The sequence below is a fragment of the Cyphellophora europaea genome (genome assembly GCF_000365145.1).
Source record: "Cyphellophora europaea CBS 101466 unplaced genomic scaffold supercont1.10, whole genome shotgun sequence".
Lineage (NCBI taxonomy): Eukaryota > Fungi > Ascomycota > Eurotiomycetes > Chaetothyriales > Cyphellophoraceae > Cyphellophora > Cyphellophora europaea.
In genome coordinates this window covers 1236527-1258198 of record NW_008481798.1, presented here as the reverse complement: position 1 = coordinate 1258198, position 21672 = coordinate 1236527, and the positions used below count along the sequence as shown (strand labels likewise).

The following is a 21672-nucleotide window of genomic DNA, read 5'->3' as shown; positions in this document are numbered from 1 at the left end:
ACCAGTGTGAGGCTCAACTGAAGTACTCCGTAGAAGTCACTCACCCTCACCAACGACTTCTCCTCTTCTTTGAATTAGGTCCAGCTCTGGCGAACTCTTACTGCACCGTCGACGTCTTCCCGCTGCTTGCACTTCCGGGGTGTCCCCACCATGCGTGCCCTCACAGCCCTGGCCCTGGTGGCCGCTGCTGTACTACCAACAGCCAGCTGCAGCCGCCTGACCCCTCCAGTGCTCCCGTTGACCGTACGAAACCCGTACCTAAGCACCTGGTTGTCACATGCCCGTGATGAGCCATGGGAGCACTGGCCGCAATTTTGGACTGGCAGATCCATCGGCTTCTCCGTTATGGCGAGCATCCCTGAAGAACGGACCTCCTACCCGCTCCTCGGCAGGCCGCAGGACTCGTTACGCCCGGATGATGAAGCGTTCGTCTAGCCCTGCAGCTGTTCCTTTGGGCACCTGTGCTAACCTGCATAGATACCGCATTGCGCACCCAGTCTACAAGGGCGCCCAGTATGATGCCTCGACTACGAATCTGTCCTACCTGATCCCTTCTCCCTCGTACGCAAACGAAAGTGTTGAGATCACGCTGTCCTTCTTGTCCCCTATTACCCCCGATTCCACTGTCAGACAAGCAATCCCTGCTTCATACTTTACTGTTTCCGTCTCTGGACCCGTCGATGTTGACATCTATACCGATTTGAATGGTCAATGGGTTAGCGGAGACCGCGGAAAGAAGATCGTCTGGGGACTCGATCATCACAGTTTGGGCGCAAAGCATGGCATCAAGAGCTTCCACGTCCGCCGTGAGCACGAGGAGGTCTTGCACGAAATATCGGACATGGGGGAATGGGGCACCCTCTACTTTACTGCTCCCGCAGATGTCAGACACGAGGCTGGAGTTTCTGCCGAGCTCCGTCAGCGCTTCTCGCGCACCGGTACTTTGCAAAATGAGGTGGACAATCATTTCCGTGGCATTATGGAGGAGGAGCCGGTCTTCGCCTTCGCAAAATCGTTCAAGGCGAATGCGACCAGCCATGGAGAATCGCAGCAAATCACTTTCACAATTGCCCACCTACGGGATCCGGTGGCCAAGTTCGCGTCAGCCCGAGGCATGACCTTGATGCGACCATTGTGGAAGTCCTACTTCCCCACCGATGAAGAGGTCTTACAGTTTCACTATCTCGACTTTGAGCACGCCAGCAAGCTCGCTTCGCTCTACTCGGACAGATTGGCGAAGGATGCTTACAAGTCTGGCTCTGATGACTACCGCGACATTGTTGCTGTCTCCGCACGCCAGGTGCTGGGCGCGACCGAATTCGCCGGAACTCCAGACGACCCGATACTCTTCCTCAAGGAGATCTCATCCAATGGTGACTTCCAGACCATCGATGTCATCTTCCCTGCTTTCCCGTTCTTCCTCTACACACAGCCCAAGTGGCTGGCCTACCTGCTCGAGCCTCTGATTGAGCACATGCTGAGCGGACAGTACCCGAACAGTTACGCGATGCACGATCTGGGGGTCTTCCCCAATGCTGTCGGTCATCCTGATGGAAATGACGAGTACATGCCAGTCGAGGAGTGCGGCAACATACTCATCATGGGCCTCGCCCTGGCCAACGCGATCAAGGATGATACGCATCTTGCTCCTGCGAATTTCGAAGCTGTGTCTGTACCTCTTCATCTCCAAGCCACGCCGAAAGAGGATGGTATAGTCGCCCTCAACGTCGGCGATGCAGACGGTATTCAGTTCATTGATGCTCCGTGGAGAGGCGATATTCTTGGCAAGAAGCAAGCACGAGACTGGATTACTCGAAGCTATAAGCTCTGGAAGCAGTGGACTGGGTATCTCGTTGACTTCTCACTTCGTCCAGAAAACCAGCTTTCAACCGACGACTTTGCAGGCTGGCTTGAGCTACAGACCAATCTGGCACTGAAAGGCATCATTGGAATCAAGGCTATGGCTGGACTTGCCGAGATCATCGATGAGAAAGCTGATTACAAGAAGTACACCAACATCTCAAGCGTTTACGTCCGCAAGTGGGAGGAATATGGCACCTCTCGGGATGGAACTCACATGAAGCTGTCCTACAATTGGTATGGATCATGGACTATTCTATATAACCTCTATGCCGACAGCCTGCTGTGCTTCCATCTTGGCGGCGATTCCGACTTGTCCATCGGCCATGGTGGTGAGCAAAAGCCTTTGAAGCCTATCAAAGGCGACCACGACGGCTTCGTGCCCAAGCACATCTATCAGATGCAGTCCGACTGGTACTACAACGTACGACAGAAGTATGGTGTACCCCTGGACTCCCGGCACCGCTACACCAAGACTGATTGGGAGTTCTTCGCAATGGCCGTCACTGCACCGAGGGTCCGTGCGGAGATCTTGCAATTGAAGGCTCTGTGGGTGAATGAAACCACCAGTCAGGACCCATTGACCGATCTTCACTGGACACATCATGATGGAGATTCATTCCAGCGGTTCATGGCCAGGCCTGTTGTTGGTGGCCATTTTGCCTTTCTTACCTTGGAACGGGCCTGTGATGGAAAAGCAATGAGTGGCCTTACGTATTTGGACGATAGCATTGTTGATGATCAGAAGCAGCAGCAACAAGTTGATGTTGAGCGCATGGAGCTATGACCTAGCTTGGTGTTGGATAGCGGCTAGGAAATGAAATGCATTGTACAGTCGTGCTTGAACCGTTTCTCCGATTGTCAACGCGATCAAGTGCTTGATCGCGCTCCTGTTAGGTCACATCCAGCTCTGATGTTAGCGAATACTGGCGATCAGGTCTCCAATGTAGATGATGTTAGATTCGCCGTATATTGAGTCTATCACCTGCATGTCAGTTCCTTCGTCGATCTTTTAACTGTTCATAGTCGGGGCAGTGTAGCTAGAGGAATCAAATTCATGCGAGTCTGAGCTAAAGCCCTGGCCTTGTATTTGGATTTTGACCATGAGGCCCCTCTATCGATCGTAGACATCCATGGCGCTTATTATCAGATCAATCGCCTCAAGCCTGTAGTTATCTTCCTCCACAAAACTAGTGACGTTGGCGTCATATACAAAGTTCAGCTTCTCTCCCTCCTGATCGCCATAGACCGGCCAGTCTGGCACGTCATACTCTTCCCTACCTTCCCATGCATTCGGATCTCCCTCGCTCACGAATGAGATCCAATCACCACTCACAAGCTCTGCCAGTCGTGTATAGCTTTCCGGTTTCCCTTCGAACGGCGCCACTCGTTCCGGCTCCCAACCTACTCCCTCGAGTGAGTACATGACGAAGGGGATTTCGGCGAGGTGAGCGGCGCCGTCCATTTGAGATCCCCAGGCAGGGATGGCGTTGAAGTAGTAGGAGTACGAGGTGAGGTTATTCTCCGCCCACACCCTAGCAGAGTGGCGCCGCCCTGCATGGAATAGCGCGTCTCCGACGTAAGTGACAACTCGCCGATACTCCGCACCATACGAAGAGTTGGGTGTGAAGTCTACCGGCAGATTTGCGAGACTAAGCGGCAACAGAGGATTGTTGGGGTACTCTGTGACAAGCTCGTCTGCAAATGCTTCGGGGATGCGCTCTGTCCCTGTCAGCCACTGTCGAAAGTCCTCTGTGGAATTGATGTTTCTTGGCGCATAGGGCGTGCCTTCATCGGCAGTGGCACCGATCATGATTGGCACATGCACAAAGGAACCGTCCGCGAGCTGTTCGGAAGAGTGTCGCGCAATTAGATCTCCGTCGATCCGAGGCGTCCATACGCCACGTGCTGAGGTACGGTTGACAATGTCGTTGACGACCTCGAATGGCGCTGACCTGAGGCAGGCCAAGGTGTCGGTAGCGTCGCCACAACCTGCGACAATCGTGAGATTGTCGTAAACTGCTTGTGTAGACCTGCTCTGATCATCCAGAGACAGGGGCCCACCACTCTGCATAATGGCGTTCCGGAAAAGGCCGTCGTCTCTCCCGTCGAAGGCTAGTAAGTGGTACCCAGCTGAGGCAGCACCAGCACTTTGGCCCCAAATTGTCACTTTGGAAGGATCGCCTCCGAACGCCTCGATGTTTTCCTGTATCCAATGCAGCCCAAGGCGCTGGTCGCGGAGGCCAAAGTTCGAGTTCCCAGATTCGGCAACTTCCGACGATCCAAGAAATCCCCAGACACTCACTCTGTAGTTGATCGAGGCGGCCATGATCGGGTGACCCAGCTCGACCGAGCGTTCAACGATGAAGGACAGGTTATAGCGCTGGTCAGGTGCACCACCTTGAGTCCACGCACCACCATAGAACCAGACAGCGAGGGGAAGAGGCCCTTCGACATTCGCGGGTCGAATGATGTTCAGGTACAAACAATCCTCGCTGAGTTCGTATCCCGCCGAAGCCCAACCATAACCGACACAAAACGGGCTGTAGGTAGTAGCATCACGAGTACCGTCCCAGCTTTCCTCTGCCAGCGGGGCAGGGTTTGCAAATCTTCGGTCCCCGATGGGAGGTTCTGCAAATGGAATGCCTAGAAAGAAGTCCTGATCGTAGGTGCTGGAGTGGACGCCAGCATATGTGCCATTTTTGACTGTCACAAGCGGATGAGAGGAATCAGCTTCTACCCAAGGCGGAGCAGGAGCGCATGCTGCCCCCCAAATCGAAGTCAAGAGAAGTAGCCGAGTGAGCATTCTTCTGTCGCTCTGGGAGTGTACTATCAGAAGGTTAGACGACTGTTGAGGTACTGCAGAGCTTCCTTATGGAGCTCCATACAGTACTTGTTCTTCTCAACTACCGGTGTGTTCGGACCGTGGAGGTACAGCCAAGCAGCCGGGCCGAGGTCGAGCTCTGATGATCGTTCCCATTCTCGCGTGTAGTTGAGGCTAGCTATCTGCTTGGTATATAAGCGAGCCAAGTTCCTACAGTAGATTGGGAGCTAAGTTCTCAAAGAAGTCAAGTCCTGCTCGTACCGATCGGTGCTTCAACTCACGGTCCAATGGTACCGAGCCACTAACTTCTGGCAGATAACGCCGCATTCCACCGGATGATAAACCATGAGACTGCGGGGCATGGTGCCGTATTACGGCAGGTGGTAGACAGAAAGCGCGGTGTACCTGGGAACACGTTTGAGCGAGTTGGAGGCACGCATCTTTTCTGACGCACGTGAGCAATTACAACTCCACTGGAGCTCAAGCACTAATTGACATGCATGATTCGCCTCAAACACAGAGTCGCGTAAAGATAACTGACGGCATTGGAAAGGACATGTCCTCTGTGTGAGACAACCTGATTCATTCATGCTCAGAGTAACTTAACCTTAAAACTTCAGCGCCTTGCTACAGTCAGGTCTCAAGTCCCGCTAGAAACGAGGTGAGAGACTCTTCCGGAGTCATCTGCCCTAGCCTCTCCTTGCTACAAGCAAACTCGTCTATCGGGAACCAGGGCCGTGCTTCTTCTTCCCGGCCTGTGATAAGGTGAGCGAGTCCTTTGCCTGACAGCCAACAGTTGACCATCCCAAAACCATTGAATCCAGCTGCAATCCATTCGCCTCCAGTCCTAGGATCACACTCTTCTCGTCCCGACACAAAGCCTGGTAGTCTGTCAACCAAAGGTAGACCGTCGCCAGTGCAACCCATTATACCTGTCCATTTGCGGATAATTTGTGCTTGATCCCCATCCTGGAATGCTCGAGCAGGAGCTGTCTCAAGACGATCTAGACACTCGAAGCTCAGCTCGCCATCGTTGGAGCATCCGAGATCTAGTTCTCGTTCCGCAGCATCAGGGACCTGGAGGAGCCCACCACCCCAGTAAAGGTAGCCATCTGGACCAGGGGATTGCGTGACATAGTCGAATCCTCGCTCCCAAACCGTGCTCCAAGAACGCTCACCTCCGAGGCGTGGGAAGTTCTTGGGCACGGATTGGACCGTCATTTGGCCCCTGAATGGCCAGAGCTTTCCCTTCAGAGATGGCAATAAATGCGCAGCAAAGCCATTTGTACAGTGAATGACGTGCTTGGCCTGAATCGAGCCTCTGATGGTTTGAACGCTGTATGGAAGTGTTGGTGCTGAGCTTCTCTCAATAGCAGTCACAGGAGTATGTGTTTCCAGAGTTACATGTCCTCCATGTAGCAGCTTCTGTAATACAGCGCCCACAAAGCGGTAAGGCCACGCAGCTCCCTCGGGTCCTCTGACTGTGCCACAGGCGCTTTCAGATAACCCTAAGCTCTGTACTAGTTAGAACCGTGTCACCAAAACGGCAATGAGCATACCTTCAACACTGCCCGATCCTCAATAGCCTCCCATTTCCCTCGTTCCTCCGGAAAGTCGTCTAGAAAGTCTTTCAACCTCATCTTGGATCCTTCCCACGCTTTGGGGCTGTATGAAGTGCTGAGAGCCTGCGTGCGGCGTACAAGACCCACTTGGCCAGCATCTCCGAGAGCAGCGGCCTCCTTGCAGAAGACATCGAGGTGGGCCATTCTGAACTTGATGATCTTCATCCCGCTCTCTTTGCCGAAAAGTTGTTTCAAATCGTGGTAATCAGCCCAGGGCGACGCTTTGATATGCCCACCATTACGCCCTGTGGCCCCAGAGATAGCAGAACGTGCCTCGAGGATAACGATCCGAAGCTGTGGCTCGAGTCGTAGTAGATGCTCTGCAGTGCTCACCGATGTGATCCCAGAACCGATAATCACAACGTCCGAGTCTTGTGGCAGAGACGGTGACTGCAGATGAGCGAACGAATGCTCGGGATCTTGCCAATAAGACATGGTAGGATTTGGAACTGGGAGGCCAGGATCTCTTGCCATCCTTTCCGCAATGCTTTGCGTGGTCTGGACCGCATGTGACTTGCGAGTGTGGGTTGATGCCAACGTTCCGGTTAGTTGGGCTAACCGTTCGCGAGCCTTGCGTGTATCCTGAATTTTCGTCATAATGGCGTCCAAAGGAGCTTGAATCACAATAGATAATGGAGCTAGCGATTCAAAAAATGTAGAATATATCGGTCTTTATATGTGGAGGTGCTTCAATTACCACGGGCAAACGTTCAAGTCCGCCATGTAGGTATTTGGCCACCGGGCCGGGCTCCGGCGGACAGTCGGGTGAGGGAACTATAACTGAATAGGCAAGTCCTCCCGAGTGAAAGTCGTCCTTCGTGACGTGACCCGTCTGTATTTGTTCGACCTGCCATAAATGGCCTGACATGAGGTTGTGTTAGATTATTGATGCATCCACATAAGACGTCTGCGATCAGGCCGCAGCACTCTACGCTTCACCAGGGAACCTCGATTGACGTGGAGAAGTACCGGAGGGGAATGGCATTTCATCCCAACAATTATACTGCATCACATACTGCCTCAACAACGCCACCAAAGGCACAAAGACCGTATGTAAAACCATGAAAAGGATGGCTGTACTCCCCGCGTTGGTACCTTGGCAAAAGGACGAAGACCGTGGTGGGCTGAGTGCAACAAGCGTGCGCGTCGACCGCATCCGGGGTGCTTGTTCAACGAACTCGGCGTTTCAAGCAGACATCGAACCCTTCCTGGCCCACAAACCAGCCACCCCGAATTTTCCACTCCAGACCGGGCTGGGGAAATGCGAGCTGCTAAAGTGTCAGTGGCAGTGTATATGGTTTCTTGGATGGTGTAACATACCTCATAGTGGCGCAAGATCTGAGGAACCAGTTTGGCTATTTCGAGCATGGAAATATTCTTGCCAATACAAGAACGTGCGCCATGTCCAAACTTCAGAGCTTACGTTAGCATTGCAACAATATATAACCTGGAAGTCATTTACCGCCAGGTTGGAACGTTCCATCACCGCCAACCTTTCGGTTGTTGCATTAAGCCAGCGTTCGGGAACGAAGTAGTCTGCGTCTTCGCCGTAGACAGATTTGTCACGCCTAGAGGTTTGTCAGATAGAGCGGTGCGAGATGCCAAGAACGAACATACGCTGTCACCCATGGATTAATGCCGACTATTGTGCCTTCGGGCAAGTAGCGGCCGTTCAATTCGATTCCACCTTTAGGCACGTGCCGTTCGAGGAGGAGACCAACGGCGGGATGGAGGCCTGGAGCTGGTCAGTGTGTGTCGTAAAGTGGAGCCGGAAACTGTATACGCATGGCCTCTTTTATGCAAGCCTGCAGGTAGGTCATCTTGTTTGACGGCTGCCACGTCACAAACCTGCTGAGTAGTCCACCCTGATCGGCGGTATCAATCTCGTCCAGCACCAACTTCATACAGCGAGGATTCTTGATAAGATAGTAGAATATCTGGTGAACAAATTAGCATTTTTCAATAGCTGAGATGTGGCAACTGACGGCACGCAGAGATATCCCGGTTGTATCGCTCCCAGCGAGAACGTTGTCGATGTTGTACATTCTGATGATGCGGTCGGTAACAAGGTCTGGATTCTTCTTCTGAGCTTCGTAGCAACGTGCCAGGAAGTCTCGGTGGCCTTCGACGTCACCGCTCATACGTTCGTTCATCCGATCGACAGTGAACTTGACAACAGGATGGGTCGGGGCTAGGGCCAGGTAAATCGAGCTTTTGGTCAGAAAGCGGTCGGTCGCGGGTATCTGGCCAATCTGATGTGTACCATTAGGGACTTGTTTGCCTGAGAGGCACCACGAACTACTCACAGAACCTCCCGCGGAGACCTTTGTCTTGATGTCGGCGATAATGCCGTCGACATCCGACCTGGTTTCAAGAAAACCAAGCTTCTTGCTGAAGACTATCTCTCCACTTGATCTGGTGTCAGCGGCGATGGCCATGTCTGCATTGCTGCCGTTGCTTACATGACATCGAAAGCATACATCTGCAGCCATTTCCCAAAGTCGCAAATGTTTCCAGAAGCACAGAATTCATCGAGTCGGGACATGAATAGAGCACTAGTTGAATCGATCATAGGTTCGAAGTCCACGAGAGTCGACATAGAATATGCGTTGGCGATGGGTCGCTTGTACTTAGCATGGTAACCTTCGTCGAGCGTCGTGAACAAGCTGGGCGTGAATTGCTTGTTATATGATAACATGTGCAATGTATAGAAGTCGGTCTTGGTAAAGCCACTGTTCAGACCATATACCTTGGGAATCAGGCTTGGATCTGATATCGAGATGATGCGAGGTCCGATGCGGACGAAATCGGACTTGAAACGCCGATGCAAGTCGATATGTGTTGTATGAGGTGTGGCAACAATACAATCTAGAAATCGCCAGAGGTCTGTAAAGCCAGCCAGGTACGGGCCAGGAATGAGATTCAACTTGTTGCCATACTTGTTATACACGAGGCGTCCCAGAACAGCTGTGAGAAGTATTGTAGGCCAGTGCACTACAAGAAATCCGCGTAAAGCATCTATTGCTGCCATAGTGAGTAGCTCGACTTACATTCATTGCTTGACGGAAAACGAGGTCGATATATACATTTGGCAGTACACTAATGACAATTCTGGGGACTGGCGTTCCGGCCGAGGAGGCTACCTCTGAAGTCGCACACATCGCACACGCCGCATTCCAGAGCTACCAAGCGTCTTTCACACCCCAAGTCTTCAAGAGGTTCCTTGTGGAAGGTAGAGGGAAAGATTTTCTTGGTGTGAGTGAGGGGGACCGAGTAAACGCTTGAACAAGCTCTTCCGAAGTGCGGGATCCGAGTGCCAAGACTCGCCACTCGCTTAAGAGTACTCGGGGTACCCACGGGGTACCACCGGGGCTTGCTTCCTTATCACCATTCTTTTAGACTTTGTATTGTGTCGCACTGTCGCACAGTGGATGGATTCACCGGCAAGACACCAACTGACATGCCATCTTCGCGACTGGAGCGTGGGAAGCCATGGGCGAACGGCCGCATTCTGAGCGCCGAACAGCGCGAGCGCAAGCGCAGGGTGGACAGGTTGAATAAATCCAGACGTCGAGAACAAGAGCAGACCGCTGTCAGAGATGTCAAATCTCAGCTTGCCACACTGACTGCAAACTTGCACTCTCTGCAGCGAGCACTCCCGGACAACGCAAATTGTCTGCCTAGGAGGTTCGACACAGATCTCGCCTCGACCTCAGACACCACATTACCATCCAACACCTCCGGGCCTGAGCTCTCTTCAGCCTACTTCAGCTTCAACGTCTCATCTGAACCACCGGTACGTTCTTTCTCAAGCGACGTTGTTGAGCTCGAAGACGAAGTTCCCCACGTACTACCGCTTCCCACCGAGGCAACTGTCGGTGATCGGTGCTTGCTTGTTTCTGGGGCAAGGTCCTTTGGCACCACGGTCTCGATACAAGACCTCTTCAACCAACTGCTTCGCCAGGGCTGTGTTAGTGACCGGCGCCTCATCTGTACCGATGAGGCTCTGAACCAAAATGCTCTGATTCGGGGCATCGTTCACGGCTGGCACACCGTCCTTGAGTCTCCCTTTGCCTGTCCATTGTGGGAGGTCACAAGTCGGCTCGATAAACATATCTTCGGATACAGCTCGCTAATCACCAGGTTCTGCACCTTACGTATGACCCATTACATGCTGTTGGTGAGTAGCAGTGAAGCTGCACCCACCAGCATTCTGACAGGAATAGTTCATGACGCAAGCAATCACAGCTGCAGAACTGCCACCATGGCTTAGGCCAAGGTGCGTATTGAAGGTGGGCTTTCTGTTGGCACCAGCTGACCCCTCGTAGGCCAAGTCAGCTACATCTCGCGCACGATCTTTCCGTTGATGTTTTGCCCTGGTCTGAACACCTGATCAATTGAATCAGATGAGATTCTAATGCAAGTAGGCCTGGGCTACGCGAACGATCAGTACTGGATCAGGAGACTACGAAATCAAACAAGTTCTGGAGAGAAGTCATTCAGCTTTTCCGGTTGAATTGGCCGTACTCGCCGGATTCCGCCTACCAACTCGACCAGAACAGCGGTCTATACAGCTTTACTGGCACCTACGAAAACCATGTTCGTGAGATCAGGATGTGGAACGTGGATCCGTCCTTCTTCAAATCATTTCCAGCCACAGTCGACGACATTATACCACCAGGGTCCCTCGCCCCACTGTACGTTCGTCCAAATCCGCTGGTCCCACTTGAAATAATGGATGCCGTGAACGAAGAGCCTTCTGCCAACAGGCTTGACCTGCTCGTGGCAGGTAGGAGTCACCAGGATCCAGTCGCCAGCCAACCAACTGAGACCTGTTTCCAAAAGCAGGCTTCATGTGGGGGAGAGCTCCACGTTTCAAGGTCGCCTACATGTGCGACAATAAGGTTTTGAGTCGATCGTGGGGAGAATCTTGCATCCACCAATGCTTGCAGGGGATCGGATGAAGCACCGTTGCCTCCATCCAATCACAGCAGCCCCAATACTATCCACGCATTATGCAAAGTCGCACACACCACGTGCCAGCTCTCCCAGCATGAATCTTTGGTCATGAGGAGGGACATTATCCGATGCAGTTGCGTGGGCATACGCAGGCGAGATAACATGTCTGCTCGCAGCACACGCTCGGCAAAATTGGATAGATGGTGATCCTTACGCCATGGTGTTGTACCCGACCTCGAAACGACAAAGAAAGCCACTCTGTGGGCATATAAAAATGCTTCAAGCCTCCTTGGCTTGAGCGGTCTGCTCCTCAGACTACTCACTGGATCACTCGAAATGGCCTCCATCCAGGTAGCTGACGCCGTGACTGGCGGGTTGCGAACTGTGTACAACCATCCTCTCTATGCGTTGATTATGGTTGTCGTTCTTCGCCTGGCATATAACAAGTTCCGGCCCGGCGTGAGAGCAATACCAGGTCCATTCGCAGCAGCCTATACCAAGCTCTGGCGTGTGTATGATGTGTGGAACGGCACGGCCCATCTGACTGCGATTAAACTCCATCGCAAACACGGACCCCTCGTCCGGGTCGCACCTAATCATGTTTCGGTTGGAGATCCAGACTACATCCCGGTCTTCTACAACATCAAAGAAGACTATACAAAAACCGGCTTCTATCCCATCCAGTGCATCTCCTGGAAGAAACGACCAGAAATGAATCTCTTCTCCACGCGCGACCCGGAAGAACATCGCATTGGCAAGCGCAAAATCGGAGCCGCATACTCTTTGCCGAACCTCTTGCAATCCGAGGCCGCTATCGACTCATGCATCGAGCTTTTCATGTCCCGACTCAACGAGCTCACCTCCCCAGACGGCGTTATCGATCTTGGTGCTTGGCTGCAATACTTCGCCTTCGACGTCGTCGGCGAAGTGACTTTCGCCTCGAAACTGGGTTTCCTCGAACGCGGCGCCGACGTCGACGGCATGATGAAAGCCATAGAGGGTATGCTCACTTATGCTGCCCTCTGCGGGCAGGTTCCCGAATACCATAAATACCTGCTCGGCAACCCACTGTTCTCCCTCATATTGCCGGCCATGGAAACCTGGAACCAAGTTTTGGTCTTCACCCTCAAGGCCATCAACTCGCGCGCCAGCATCAAACGTGATGGTGAGCTGATCAATGCCGACACTGAAGGTCGCGATATGCTGTCCCGATGGGGTAAGTCTTTCACGCAGCTTGAGTTTCCTCCCTCCTTTAGTCATTCTGCAGCAACGGCCTCGGAGCTACAGACACAATGACCGTAAATGGTCTATGAGCTGTTGAACGACGGCTTCGAAAAGAGCCATGTCGTGTGTTGAGCCGCTGTACCCTCATTGTACAGATCAAGATTTACTAAATATCTCTTCAAATACAGCTTACGTCAAGTCCTCCGACCCCGACAAGGTACGGCACCTCTTCCTGTTCCCCTATTGCAAGTTTACAAGTACTAATCGCGTTCACCAAAACCAGATGACCACGCGAGACATAATCGTGCACCTCTCAACCAACGTCTTCGCCGGCAGCGACACCACCGCCATCTCGCTCCGCGCCATCATCTACTTCCTCTGCCGCCACCCTTCCCAGCGCGCCGAGATGGTCGCCGAGATCGACGCCGCCGACGCCGCCGGCAAGCTCTCCCACCCCATCAGCTACAAGGAAGCTACCACGGATCTGCCCTACCTGGGCGCCGTGATCCGGGAGGCAATGCGCCTGCACCCCTCGGTCGGGCTGCTCATGGAGCGGCACGTCCCCCCCGGCGGTCTTGACATCCATGGCCATCACTTACCAGCGGGAACGGTGGTGGGCATCAATCCGTGGGTGACCAACCGCAACGAGCGGGTTTTTCCGGACCCCGAAGCATTCAAGCCCGAGCGCTGGCTGGAGGCGAGTGAAGTGGATCGGAAACGGATGGACTCGCTGTGGGAGCTGAACTTTGGTGGCGGGAGCAGGAAGTGTATTGGGCGGAACATCAGCTGGATCGAGATCGTAAGCCCTTTTCCCGCCCCCCTCTATTTTTTGGCATCTGCCCCTGTTCAAAGGGCATGGAATCTTCTGTTGGATGAGCCCACACTGACATACAGAACAGTCCAAGGTGATTCCCGAGCTGTACCGACGTTTCGAGATCAGTCTGGCGCACCCGGAGAAGGAGTGGAAGATCACCAATCATTGGTTCGTGCAGCAGGAGGGCGTCGAGTGCATCTTGCGGAAGAGAAAGCCTTTTTGAAAACCAATCCAGCCGGCTTGAATGCCGAGACTGTCAATGTGAAAATACCACTAATGGTTCTGAGAAAGCTGAGATATTCTCTCCAGATCACAAAGTGTGTCTCCTCGCTGCCTGTGGACTTTCCGATGACACTATCGATGTGTTCGTTAGCAGTGTTCACATCCTATCAGGTTGTGTTTGTCTCGGCAACATCTGTATCAGTATCAGGATCGAAGTCGGTCTTGTCGTCGCGTTCAGTTGATGTTCCAGTCTCGTTTTCAGGCTTTGATTCTAGAATTCTCCGTTCCAAGTTAGAACCAGCCATGGCCTGATACTGTCGATCTTGCCTCAGCATATCCTCCACAGCTGCAGCTTCGGCATGAACGATAGCTAACCTCTGGGCTGCCAGCTTTTTGAGTGTCTCTGCTACTTTTGACTCTAGAACATCCTTGTTCAGCTTCAGTTCGTCTACTGCAAGAGATACTTCCCGCCGGATTCGCGACAGGTGATTCGCGCAAACATCATCGTGAAGCAAGTTTGCCAGAAGTTCAGCGTCAGACAGGTACTGCTCAAGTCTTGTTACTGTCACATGGAGTCTGTGTACAGCCGTGTGCCGGATGCTCGTGATTGACTCGAGGACTTCAGCCAGAGGCTTGCCGAGGTTCGCAATGTCTTGCTTGTCGAAAAGGCTTTGTTTCGACTTAAGGATTGTGGCCCAGATATTGAGCTCCACAGACTCAGGACCTGTCCACTTTTCTTTGGACATGATACCAGCAAGTCTATCTTGGCCGAATGAGTAGCAGGCCCTCTCTAAAAGATCTTGCACTTGTCTCATAATGCGGTGCTGGTTAGCGTAGGGAAGATAGACGGGATACAAGGATGGAGCTCGTTTGATCAAATTCGTCGCTGTGGTAGGTTGTAGCTCTGAGCCTGAGTGTTTAGGAAGTTTCTATTAGAGGGCTTTCGCGAACAGCATATGGTGTCTTACTCTTTCCCTTTCCTTCGACTTCGGGTTCGGCGTGAGGAAAGTCATCACCTGCCTCCTGCTGCCCCTGAGAGATGTCGTGTATCACATCTACCTCAGCTTGTGCAGCTTCTGCCTCGGAGGCAGCACGGTCTGCACTCTGGGTGGGGGAGACGTCAAAGACCTCTGGAAACTTGAGCTTGGCCTTCAAGGTGGACTCAAATATTTGTTGTTCGAGAAGGCTCTTGATCGAATTACAGACGTTGTCATGATTGTACTCGGTGATGAGATCTCGAATGTCTGTCTCGTTTTGGTGATTCTGGACAAGCTTGCGGATCTTCTTACTTGTTCGAATTTGAGCTTCCGGCCCTTTGAAGACGTTCTTGAAGGCAAGGTATACTGATCTTTCATCAGGGGTGAATTTCGCCATGTTGGCTAGAATAGTTGCAAGGACTGTTGATATAGTACTTTCTTAAGCTCCGCTCTGGTTTCAAACCTTGGTATAAGGACGCCCTTGGTGTTCAGTCTACTCGTAGTGATGTCACAGAACACGTCGAAAGCGGGGTTTGTTCGCGGGCAGTCTCATCTCTGTCAATGGCGTTACTGTTTATCCCTTCTGTAAGTTCATGGCATGAATCGTAGCCTGATTCTATCAAGGTATTGAGAGGGTGTCCATCTGAAATAGGCGGCTTCGCTCGCACAGAAGAGCAGGGGGAACGAAGAAAGGTGAGAAGAAATGTAAAAGGGCAGAGGTGTCGTTGGAGACCCTGACGTTCACTGTAGGTCTGCCGAGAAGGGAGGAGCGATGAGGGTGGATACTTGTAACAAAGTGATTGAGACGGGAACGTGTTAAGGGAGGTGGTCTCAGGTCTGGTTGACTGGCGCGAAAAGGAGTGTAGGACTCCATTGCATATAGGTAGGGCTGAAGTGGGTCGGGACAACTCGAGAGTACAGGTGAACTTGGTGAGGGGCCGAAGGGGAAATGCATGCCTACTCTCCTTTCGTTTTCGTCTTCCCATTCGTTCCCTGAAGCTCTTCAACCAACACCTCCCACCACTTCTCATCTCCAGTCGTCCCTCTCTTCAACCCTGTTGGCCCCTCCGTAGAATGAACATGAAAGCTAAAGTCGACCTCACCAACCAACTCCCGAATGATCCTCACAATCTTCCCCAGCTCCGCCGTCACAAACGCGCTTGCCACTTCGCCCACCGCAAACGCTGCGTAGGCCGGGTGAGCAAAGTTCTCTATGCCAAGTAAGTCCTGCTCTTGTGCTTCGCGCCTCTGCTTCCTCTTTTCGGCAGCTGCGGCATCGGTGTTGGGTTCTTCATACTCCTTCATAGACTGTGCAACAGGTCGAGGCGGAAGGAGATATGGCGGTAGCGGCTGTGAGCTGCGGATGGCGCTGGAGAGCAAGCAGAGCGTCTTGGTGATCTCGTGCGAAGTTACGCGCTGGTGAGCGTCGGCCACGAAGGCGCGGAAGTTGACGAGCCAGCGTTCTTCCTCTTCCTTGGTGAGTCGCTGCCTGGGGTAGTTGATGTTGTCTTTCTTCTCGTCAACATCACTAGCATCTTCATTTGCGGTAGTACTCAGCGCATTGCCATTCAACTGAGAAGTTCCCACGGTGGCATCGCGGAGGACATCTCTGTCTCCTCCGGAGTCAATGAATGCGTTAGATGAGTAGACTAGAAGGGCGAAGTAGGAGAAGACGTTCTGCAAGCTGTCCACCAACTCGGCGTACTTGTCCCGTGGGAATTTGCCTCCAAAGGTCGGCTCAATCTTGCTGAACTTCAAGTGCACTCTGAGCTGGTTCAGCATCAGTAGAACTTTTCCGAATACCTTGTTTCTTGCAGAGTCCAATTCGTACACAGGATGTCCCTTCGGCAGATCGTGAATACCGTGTCCCAAGTGCAGCCGGACGTCTAGAGTCGAATGCACACAACTGTAGAAGTTGGCAAGTATGTAGAGCGTATCGCCTACATTCCGCCGTAATGCGCCGTGGGTAGTAATCGGAAATGGAAAGTACGTCCAGATCCACGCCACAAACAGGCCAGCACCAACAGTGGCAAGTCGATATACGGCCAGGAGCTCTACAGGGTAGTATGCTTGTCCGTTAGATGTTGCGAGCCGCCTTCCAATGACATCGACTTGCAGTTCGTAGCCTATGATTAAGACAACTGTGACGCTCGAGATCATGCCAATGACTGCGAATTGGGGCAGCTTGATGATGAAAAGCATCCACCCAGACATGTAGAGCCAGAAGATGGGGATGATCGCGGCGTGCTTGTGGTCGCACATGTACCATATGACGATGGAGGCGACCATAGCGAAGGTTGTCCCAGCGACGCGGCCCGCGAAACCGAATAATCCTTGACCAGCGAATGGGTCCATGCTGATGGCCACCATGATCAGTGCCCACATGCCGCGCTGCTCCAAGAAGAAAGGGTGTGTCCGTCGCAAGTAGGCGATGATCGCGATGGACATTGTTGCCAACGCAGCGCGAAAACCAAAGGCTGCGCATCTAGACTGGAAGAATGCTGGTACACGCCGTAAGAAGTCTGTTGCTTTCTCGTACGCATTAGTTGGCGGGAGATGCTCGGGGTCTTTCTTTTTGTTGAGTGCGTCACCCATGTAGATATTGCTTCCACCATTGACGCCAGCAGAGAGAGTCTCATCAATACTAGACTGTGTAAGTGCATCCATGAATAGCTTATGAATGCGCCGAAAGCCTGGATTGATAATGCGTCTGCGAGCCATTGTACCATCTTCGACCAAGCCATCAGCATACTTGGCGAGCTCCAGCAGTGCCTTGCCCACGCTGAAATTTAGGAAGTTCATGTAAAGGATCATATAGAGCTGATGCTGATTGAGGCGCTCCCGGACGATAGCAGTGGTCTGACGATGTAATTGAGGCTGATCGGTGACGTTGCGCCAGAAGTGCTTCGGGAGCGCCAACCCTTTGCCGGTAGCCCATTCTTGTATTATTCCGATGCGTAGATCCTCGTACTTGAGCAGTTCGGTTTCGAGGTGCATCGCGAACCCCCTGTCCCCCGGCCGAACCGAGGACTCGGCAGCCTTTTCCACGTCCGCAACGGTTTTCGGGCGCTTTTCCAGCTCGAGTTGATAAGCAACATGCTGCAGACCCGAGAAGAGTGCTGTTTGGTATCCAGCGTAGGCTTCCTGAGAGATGGTAACCACTTCCTCCCATTCTTCAGACTCCAGCTTACGTGCAGCCTCCATCGCCTCCTTGACGTCAGGTACATCAGAGATTGTTGCGCGATGTTCTCGGAGCGCCGTGACAATCTCAAGGAATGTAGTCATACCAATGACCGGCAAGTAGACCTTTCGGATCAGGCTGTATATTTCGGAGAAGTGATGCGGCGAGAGCTTGCCGTACGCCAATTCCTTCCGAGCAAAGCCGATCTCCAGTTTGATCTTGCCAAGAAGCTCGTTGCTCTTCATGATGGTTGCCTTCAACGCCTCTGCGGCATTCGTCTCTTCGGCACTTGCTTCTCCCTTGGAACCGGTGGAGTTGTGGATCGCTTTCATGTAATTTCCGTGGGCAGCAATACAAGCCTTGAGAAGCCCGGTGAAGCCACCCAGCTGCTTGGTGACGCTAGCTCTGGATGTGATTGGAAGGACAAACAGCGAGACGCCCGTAGCGACAGCATACCCAGTGAGAAATGTGATCAAGAGCCGGCGCACGAAGCTCTCTCCAGCCTCCATACTTGGGAAAGAGGGGGCATACACCGAAGCGACAACCACGAATATGACAGATTGGATCACAGGAAGCATGAGTTGAGGCCTAGCTGCTTTCACAGAGTTGGCGATGAAGACCCAGACAAACAACCACGTTCCGGCCACGGCACATGCCGCTGCATTGTACGTTGGTGTTTCAGGCGAGCCAGATCCGCCAGTGCTCGGAGGTGCATGTGGACGCCTACGCGCGGCGACGACACATTGTATCTCGAGCAGAGCCAATGCGGCTCCCGTGCAGGTGAAAATTAAGCTGGTGAACAAAGACTGTAGGAACTTTGCCCTCGGTTGAATAGCCAAGCTCAAATGGCTGATGATGGCAACAAGATAGCCAAGAGTTGTGTAGGTGTCGGCCCACCCCGTTGCTTCGTATGCTGCCAGGGCAATGGTCGACGGTAAAGCCCCTTTGCAAGCGAGCACGATGAAAAAGGGAGTCAGGCCGGTTTTCTTCCATAATCGCTTGATCACATTGGGTTGCTTCGTTGTTGCAGTTGGATCGGTCATATCGGGCTGAAAAGTAACCTTTGATTATCCCCATGTGATGTGCAGACGCATGGCGTGCAACCTCGATGTGCCAAAAGGAGGTGCGGATATGCCGGCGAGGATAACGGAGGTGAGAGTACACGTCCGCTATTTGGACAGTTGAGGAGAGAAAACGCCAGACGGATGTGTGGGTGTACGTTTGCTGATTCATCAGACGATCGGAAAGGGGGCTGGTCTACAGCGCGGAATAGCCGCAGCACTTCGTTGCGGGCGGCGCGATAGTGCCTGGAGAGATCGAGCGATGGGGGAGCGTTAGGGCTGTAGGCGCCAATGACAGCGTTCGAGTGTGCATGCCTGTTGGAATTTCGACGCTGGTTACACTTCCGGAAAGCCGGAAGCCGGAAGTGTAGGTTTGCACAGCTCATGGTGAGTCTTGGTCGGCTCTCGTCTACATCCACTACCACAATTGCCAGATTGATGATGCCTTAGGGGGGCGCTGTACGATCGGAGGTTACAAGCACTTCGCTAGTGTAAAGCGAGTCGTCCAAGCACTGACTACTGATCGACAAGGCCAGTGCACAAGGCTTGTGCTAGTAACACTCGTTTATGGCAGGGGTGTTGTCGCGTAAGCAGTACCCTTGACAGGCGTGCATGTCGTGTTCGATACGAGACAGTCAACGTAAGGTTTTATAGCACATTTCAGTAATTAGATATAGACACTAAGACGATGGCGGAAGAGCTACTTCGGTCGACATGGTCAGTAGTAGGGTATTCGTGAACACATCAAACACCAGGTAAACCCTTCTCGTTGCCCAAGTACCTCCTGAGGCTTGATCAGACTCCTTTGCTCCGCCTGTGTAATCTGACGCGTTCATGGTTTTATACATTATTCGTTTTGTAAGGGGTGTGCTTGCTCGCAGCTGACTCTCGCTGAGTAGGGCTCGCGGTCGGCTCACGAATATTCTTTGCTGCCATTAATAAAGCTCCCTCGGCTTCGAGTACTCCTGCTTCGCTTGCCGCCGAAGAAATTACGGCGCTTGGTTGTCTTGGTCGTGGTTCGGTCCTTGCTCCGGGAGCCACCCAGGCAGAAAAAGACGGAGGCAAGGAAGAAACAAGCCGCGGCAGCCCAGGTGAAGCCGAAGGCATACTTGCCGATGCGAGCAGACTGGTCGTTGCTGCGGAAATTGTCCCGACCTTTCACATACGCAGCACTAGTATAACGTTAGCAGAGAAATTGAACACCTTGAGATGTACCCACGTCATGAGGGAAGCTTGGATGAGTTGAAAGAACAAAGCGATCATCGTCAATAGGCCAGACAGGTATGCTCCGATCCGAGTGCAGAGGGCCAATACGCCGGTCAAGAGGGCGCAAACGGCGAAGAAAAGAGCGATCAGCATGAAAGCGAACATGAACCGGGTCAAGTAGAAGTAGTAGCCGTGATTGCGGACAAAGTTCTCCGGGACATTGACATCGGTATCGAAGGTGCGGTGGCTCGCCGGGTCAAGAGGGAAGGCTGGGTGCACTTTCTCATAGTTGGCATCCCCACAGGCGGTTCTGGAGCCATCGACACCGCATACATTCCAGTATGTCCATCTTGACAGTGGAGGCGCATTCGGAATATTGCTCGTATCGGCTTCGAGGAAGTACCAGCGATTGACTGGGGCCCCGTCGACTGCACCGGCCAGCAGGATGAAGAACATCAACAGCAGACCGCCCGCGACGAGGATGAGGGACAGGAGCCCAAAGATTCCTTCTGCAGCGGTTGTTAGTAGTGAGGCGTTTCTGAAGAAGGTGACGTACTTGAGGCCATGGTGAAGTGTTTCGAGATGGAGCTGGAGCTGGTCGTAGGCGAGCTTGCTACCGATGAGCTGCTGTTGGACGCTGGTCGCTAGCTACTGATTGCTGCTGTTTCGTGTGGTGGCAGGGACAGGGAAGACAGAGTTGTGGGAGGACCAGTTTATGGAGAAAACAGGGCAACAGAACTGAGCAGGGGTGAGGTCACCATTACAGGTTGCCTGCGTGTTGCAGCCCCGGGAAATGTGTGGTGCCCTGCTGTCAGTCAGCCCGAAGTCAGTCGCGGCCAGCGCAGCTTGGGAAACCGTCAACAACCAACAGTAGCAGAGCAGATGACGTCGTGGCGCGGCCGGTGCTCTTTTCTCTGCTACCGCTAAGCCTGTCAGAGTTAGGCGTCAACACCCAGCAAGGAAAAGCGCGGCCGGCTTCCTCGGCGATGTGCTCTTGGCGGGCCAGAAACCTTCGTCAAGCTTCGTTGCCCTCTTCTGCGCTTCTGCGGTTTTCGTCACCGTCAACGCGGCTCCCGTTGAAGTGGCTGTGCTGCTGAGTCGTTGTTGCCCGTGCCCTATTCATTTCTCCACATGAGCCCACCGGAGTACCTGTGCGAATGAGATGTCGTACAGAGTCCTGGAGTGGGTGTACTTACAAGTCCCGTGCGACATAGCCATCGTTGACGGTGCTGTGACAAGCAGCAGGCTGTCTGTACCGTTCATGTTGCTGCTGTAACCCATCTTGGTTCATAGTTGGAGGTGCCATTCAAACATGTAAGGCTGCGTATATATCACCTGATGACTGTAGCTACTCCTTACAATCCGTTGTAGCCCTAGCATATATATGACGTAGGCCAGGGCTCTTCTGCTATTTCTTGAGCCAACAGAGCAATCTAAAAGACCAATCTGTAGCAATTGCTATCCGTAAACCGACAGCAGAGCATTACTCCTAGATGACTAGTGGGCTTATTGCCCACGTTGGATGCAAGCTGAGGTGCGGACACCATGTACCGGGTTGTAGATAGCAGTCTCAGGCTTGGCGCGATGCTGCCGCGGTTCTGCCGAGTCGTTTCACCTGCCAGGTCTCAATGATACCTAGGCTCTCCTCTGGGTAGCTCATGTCTGAGCTCAGTGAGCTGAAGCAGCTCTCTAGCAATCATGTGGTGTCTTCTCGTCGTCAGT

At 52.9% G+C, this 21672-nt stretch overlaps 9 protein-coding genes across 9 annotated transcripts; 3 read left to right on the top strand and 6 right to left on the bottom strand.

Annotated features, from left to right (window-relative positions):
* Positions 1-150: 150 nt before the first annotated feature.
* Positions 151-2647, top strand: HMPREF1541_09595 (uncharacterized protein; the record flags this gene model as incomplete). Its single annotated transcript, XM_008714268.1, has 2 exons — positions 151-425; positions 478-2647. 2 exons carry the CDS (start codon positions 151-153, stop codon positions 2645-2647), a joined length of 2445 nt encoding a protein of 814 aa, XP_008712490.1.
* A 327-nt stretch (positions 2648-2974) lies between these two features.
* HMPREF1541_09594 (uncharacterized protein) lies at positions 2975-4666 on the bottom strand (the record flags this gene model as incomplete). Its single annotated transcript, XM_008714267.1, has 1 exon — positions 2975-4666. One exon carries the CDS (start codon positions 4664-4666, stop codon positions 2975-2977), a length of 1692 nt encoding a protein of 563 aa, XP_008712489.1.
* A 651-nt stretch (positions 4667-5317) lies between these two features.
* HMPREF1541_09593 (uncharacterized protein) lies at positions 5318-6903 on the bottom strand (the record flags this gene model as incomplete). Its single annotated transcript, XM_008714266.1, has 2 exons — positions 5318-6199; positions 6244-6903. 2 exons carry the CDS (start codon positions 6901-6903, stop codon positions 5318-5320), a joined length of 1542 nt encoding a protein of 513 aa, XP_008712488.1.
* Positions 6904-7475: 572 nt separating this feature from the next.
* Positions 7476-9337, bottom strand: HMPREF1541_09592 (uncharacterized protein; the record flags this gene model as incomplete). Its single annotated transcript, XM_008714265.1, has 8 exons — positions 7476-7574; positions 7627-7716; positions 7769-7874; positions 7924-8041; positions 8090-8243; positions 8292-8558; positions 8613-8715; positions 8769-9337. The coding sequence occupies 8 exons, from the start codon at positions 9335-9337 to the stop codon at positions 7476-7478; spliced, it is 1506 nt and encodes a 501-aa protein (XP_008712487.1).
* Positions 9338-9766: 429 nt separating this feature from the next.
* On the top strand, positions 9767-11270 carry HMPREF1541_09591 (uncharacterized protein; the record flags this gene model as incomplete). The annotated part of the gene is made up of 5 exons (XM_008714264.1): positions 9767-10486; positions 10533-10585; positions 10635-10685; positions 10734-11095; positions 11155-11270. 5 exons carry the CDS (start codon positions 9767-9769, stop codon positions 11268-11270), a joined length of 1302 nt encoding a protein of 433 aa, XP_008712486.1.
* A 409-nt stretch (positions 11271-11679) lies between these two features.
* HMPREF1541_09590 (uncharacterized protein) lies at positions 11680-13526 on the top strand (the record flags this gene model as incomplete). Its single annotated transcript, XM_008714263.1, has 3 exons — positions 11680-12485; positions 12748-13288; positions 13389-13526. The coding sequence occupies 3 exons, from the start codon at positions 11680-11682 to the stop codon at positions 13524-13526; spliced, it is 1485 nt and encodes a 494-aa protein (XP_008712485.1).
* Positions 13527-13692: 166 nt separating this feature from the next.
* On the bottom strand, positions 13693-14899 carry HMPREF1541_09589 (uncharacterized protein; the record flags this gene model as incomplete). The annotated part of the gene is made up of 2 exons (XM_008714262.1): positions 13693-14435; positions 14494-14899. 2 exons carry the CDS (start codon positions 14897-14899, stop codon positions 13693-13695), a joined length of 1149 nt encoding a protein of 382 aa, XP_008712484.1.
* Positions 14900-15459: 560 nt separating this feature from the next.
* Positions 15460-18726, bottom strand: HMPREF1541_09588 (uncharacterized protein; the record flags this gene model as incomplete). The annotated part of the gene is made up of 1 exon (XM_008714261.1): positions 15460-18726. The coding sequence occupies one exon, from the start codon at positions 18724-18726 to the stop codon at positions 15460-15462; it is 3267 nt and encodes a 1088-aa protein (XP_008712483.1).
* A 931-nt stretch (positions 18727-19657) lies between these two features.
* Positions 19658-20516, bottom strand: HMPREF1541_09587 (uncharacterized protein; the record flags this gene model as incomplete). Its single annotated transcript, XM_008714260.1, has 3 exons — positions 19658-19916; positions 19964-20459; positions 20507-20516. 3 exons carry the CDS (start codon positions 20514-20516, stop codon positions 19658-19660), a joined length of 765 nt encoding a protein of 254 aa, XP_008712482.1.
* Between the last annotated feature and the right edge of the window lie 1156 nt (positions 20517-21672).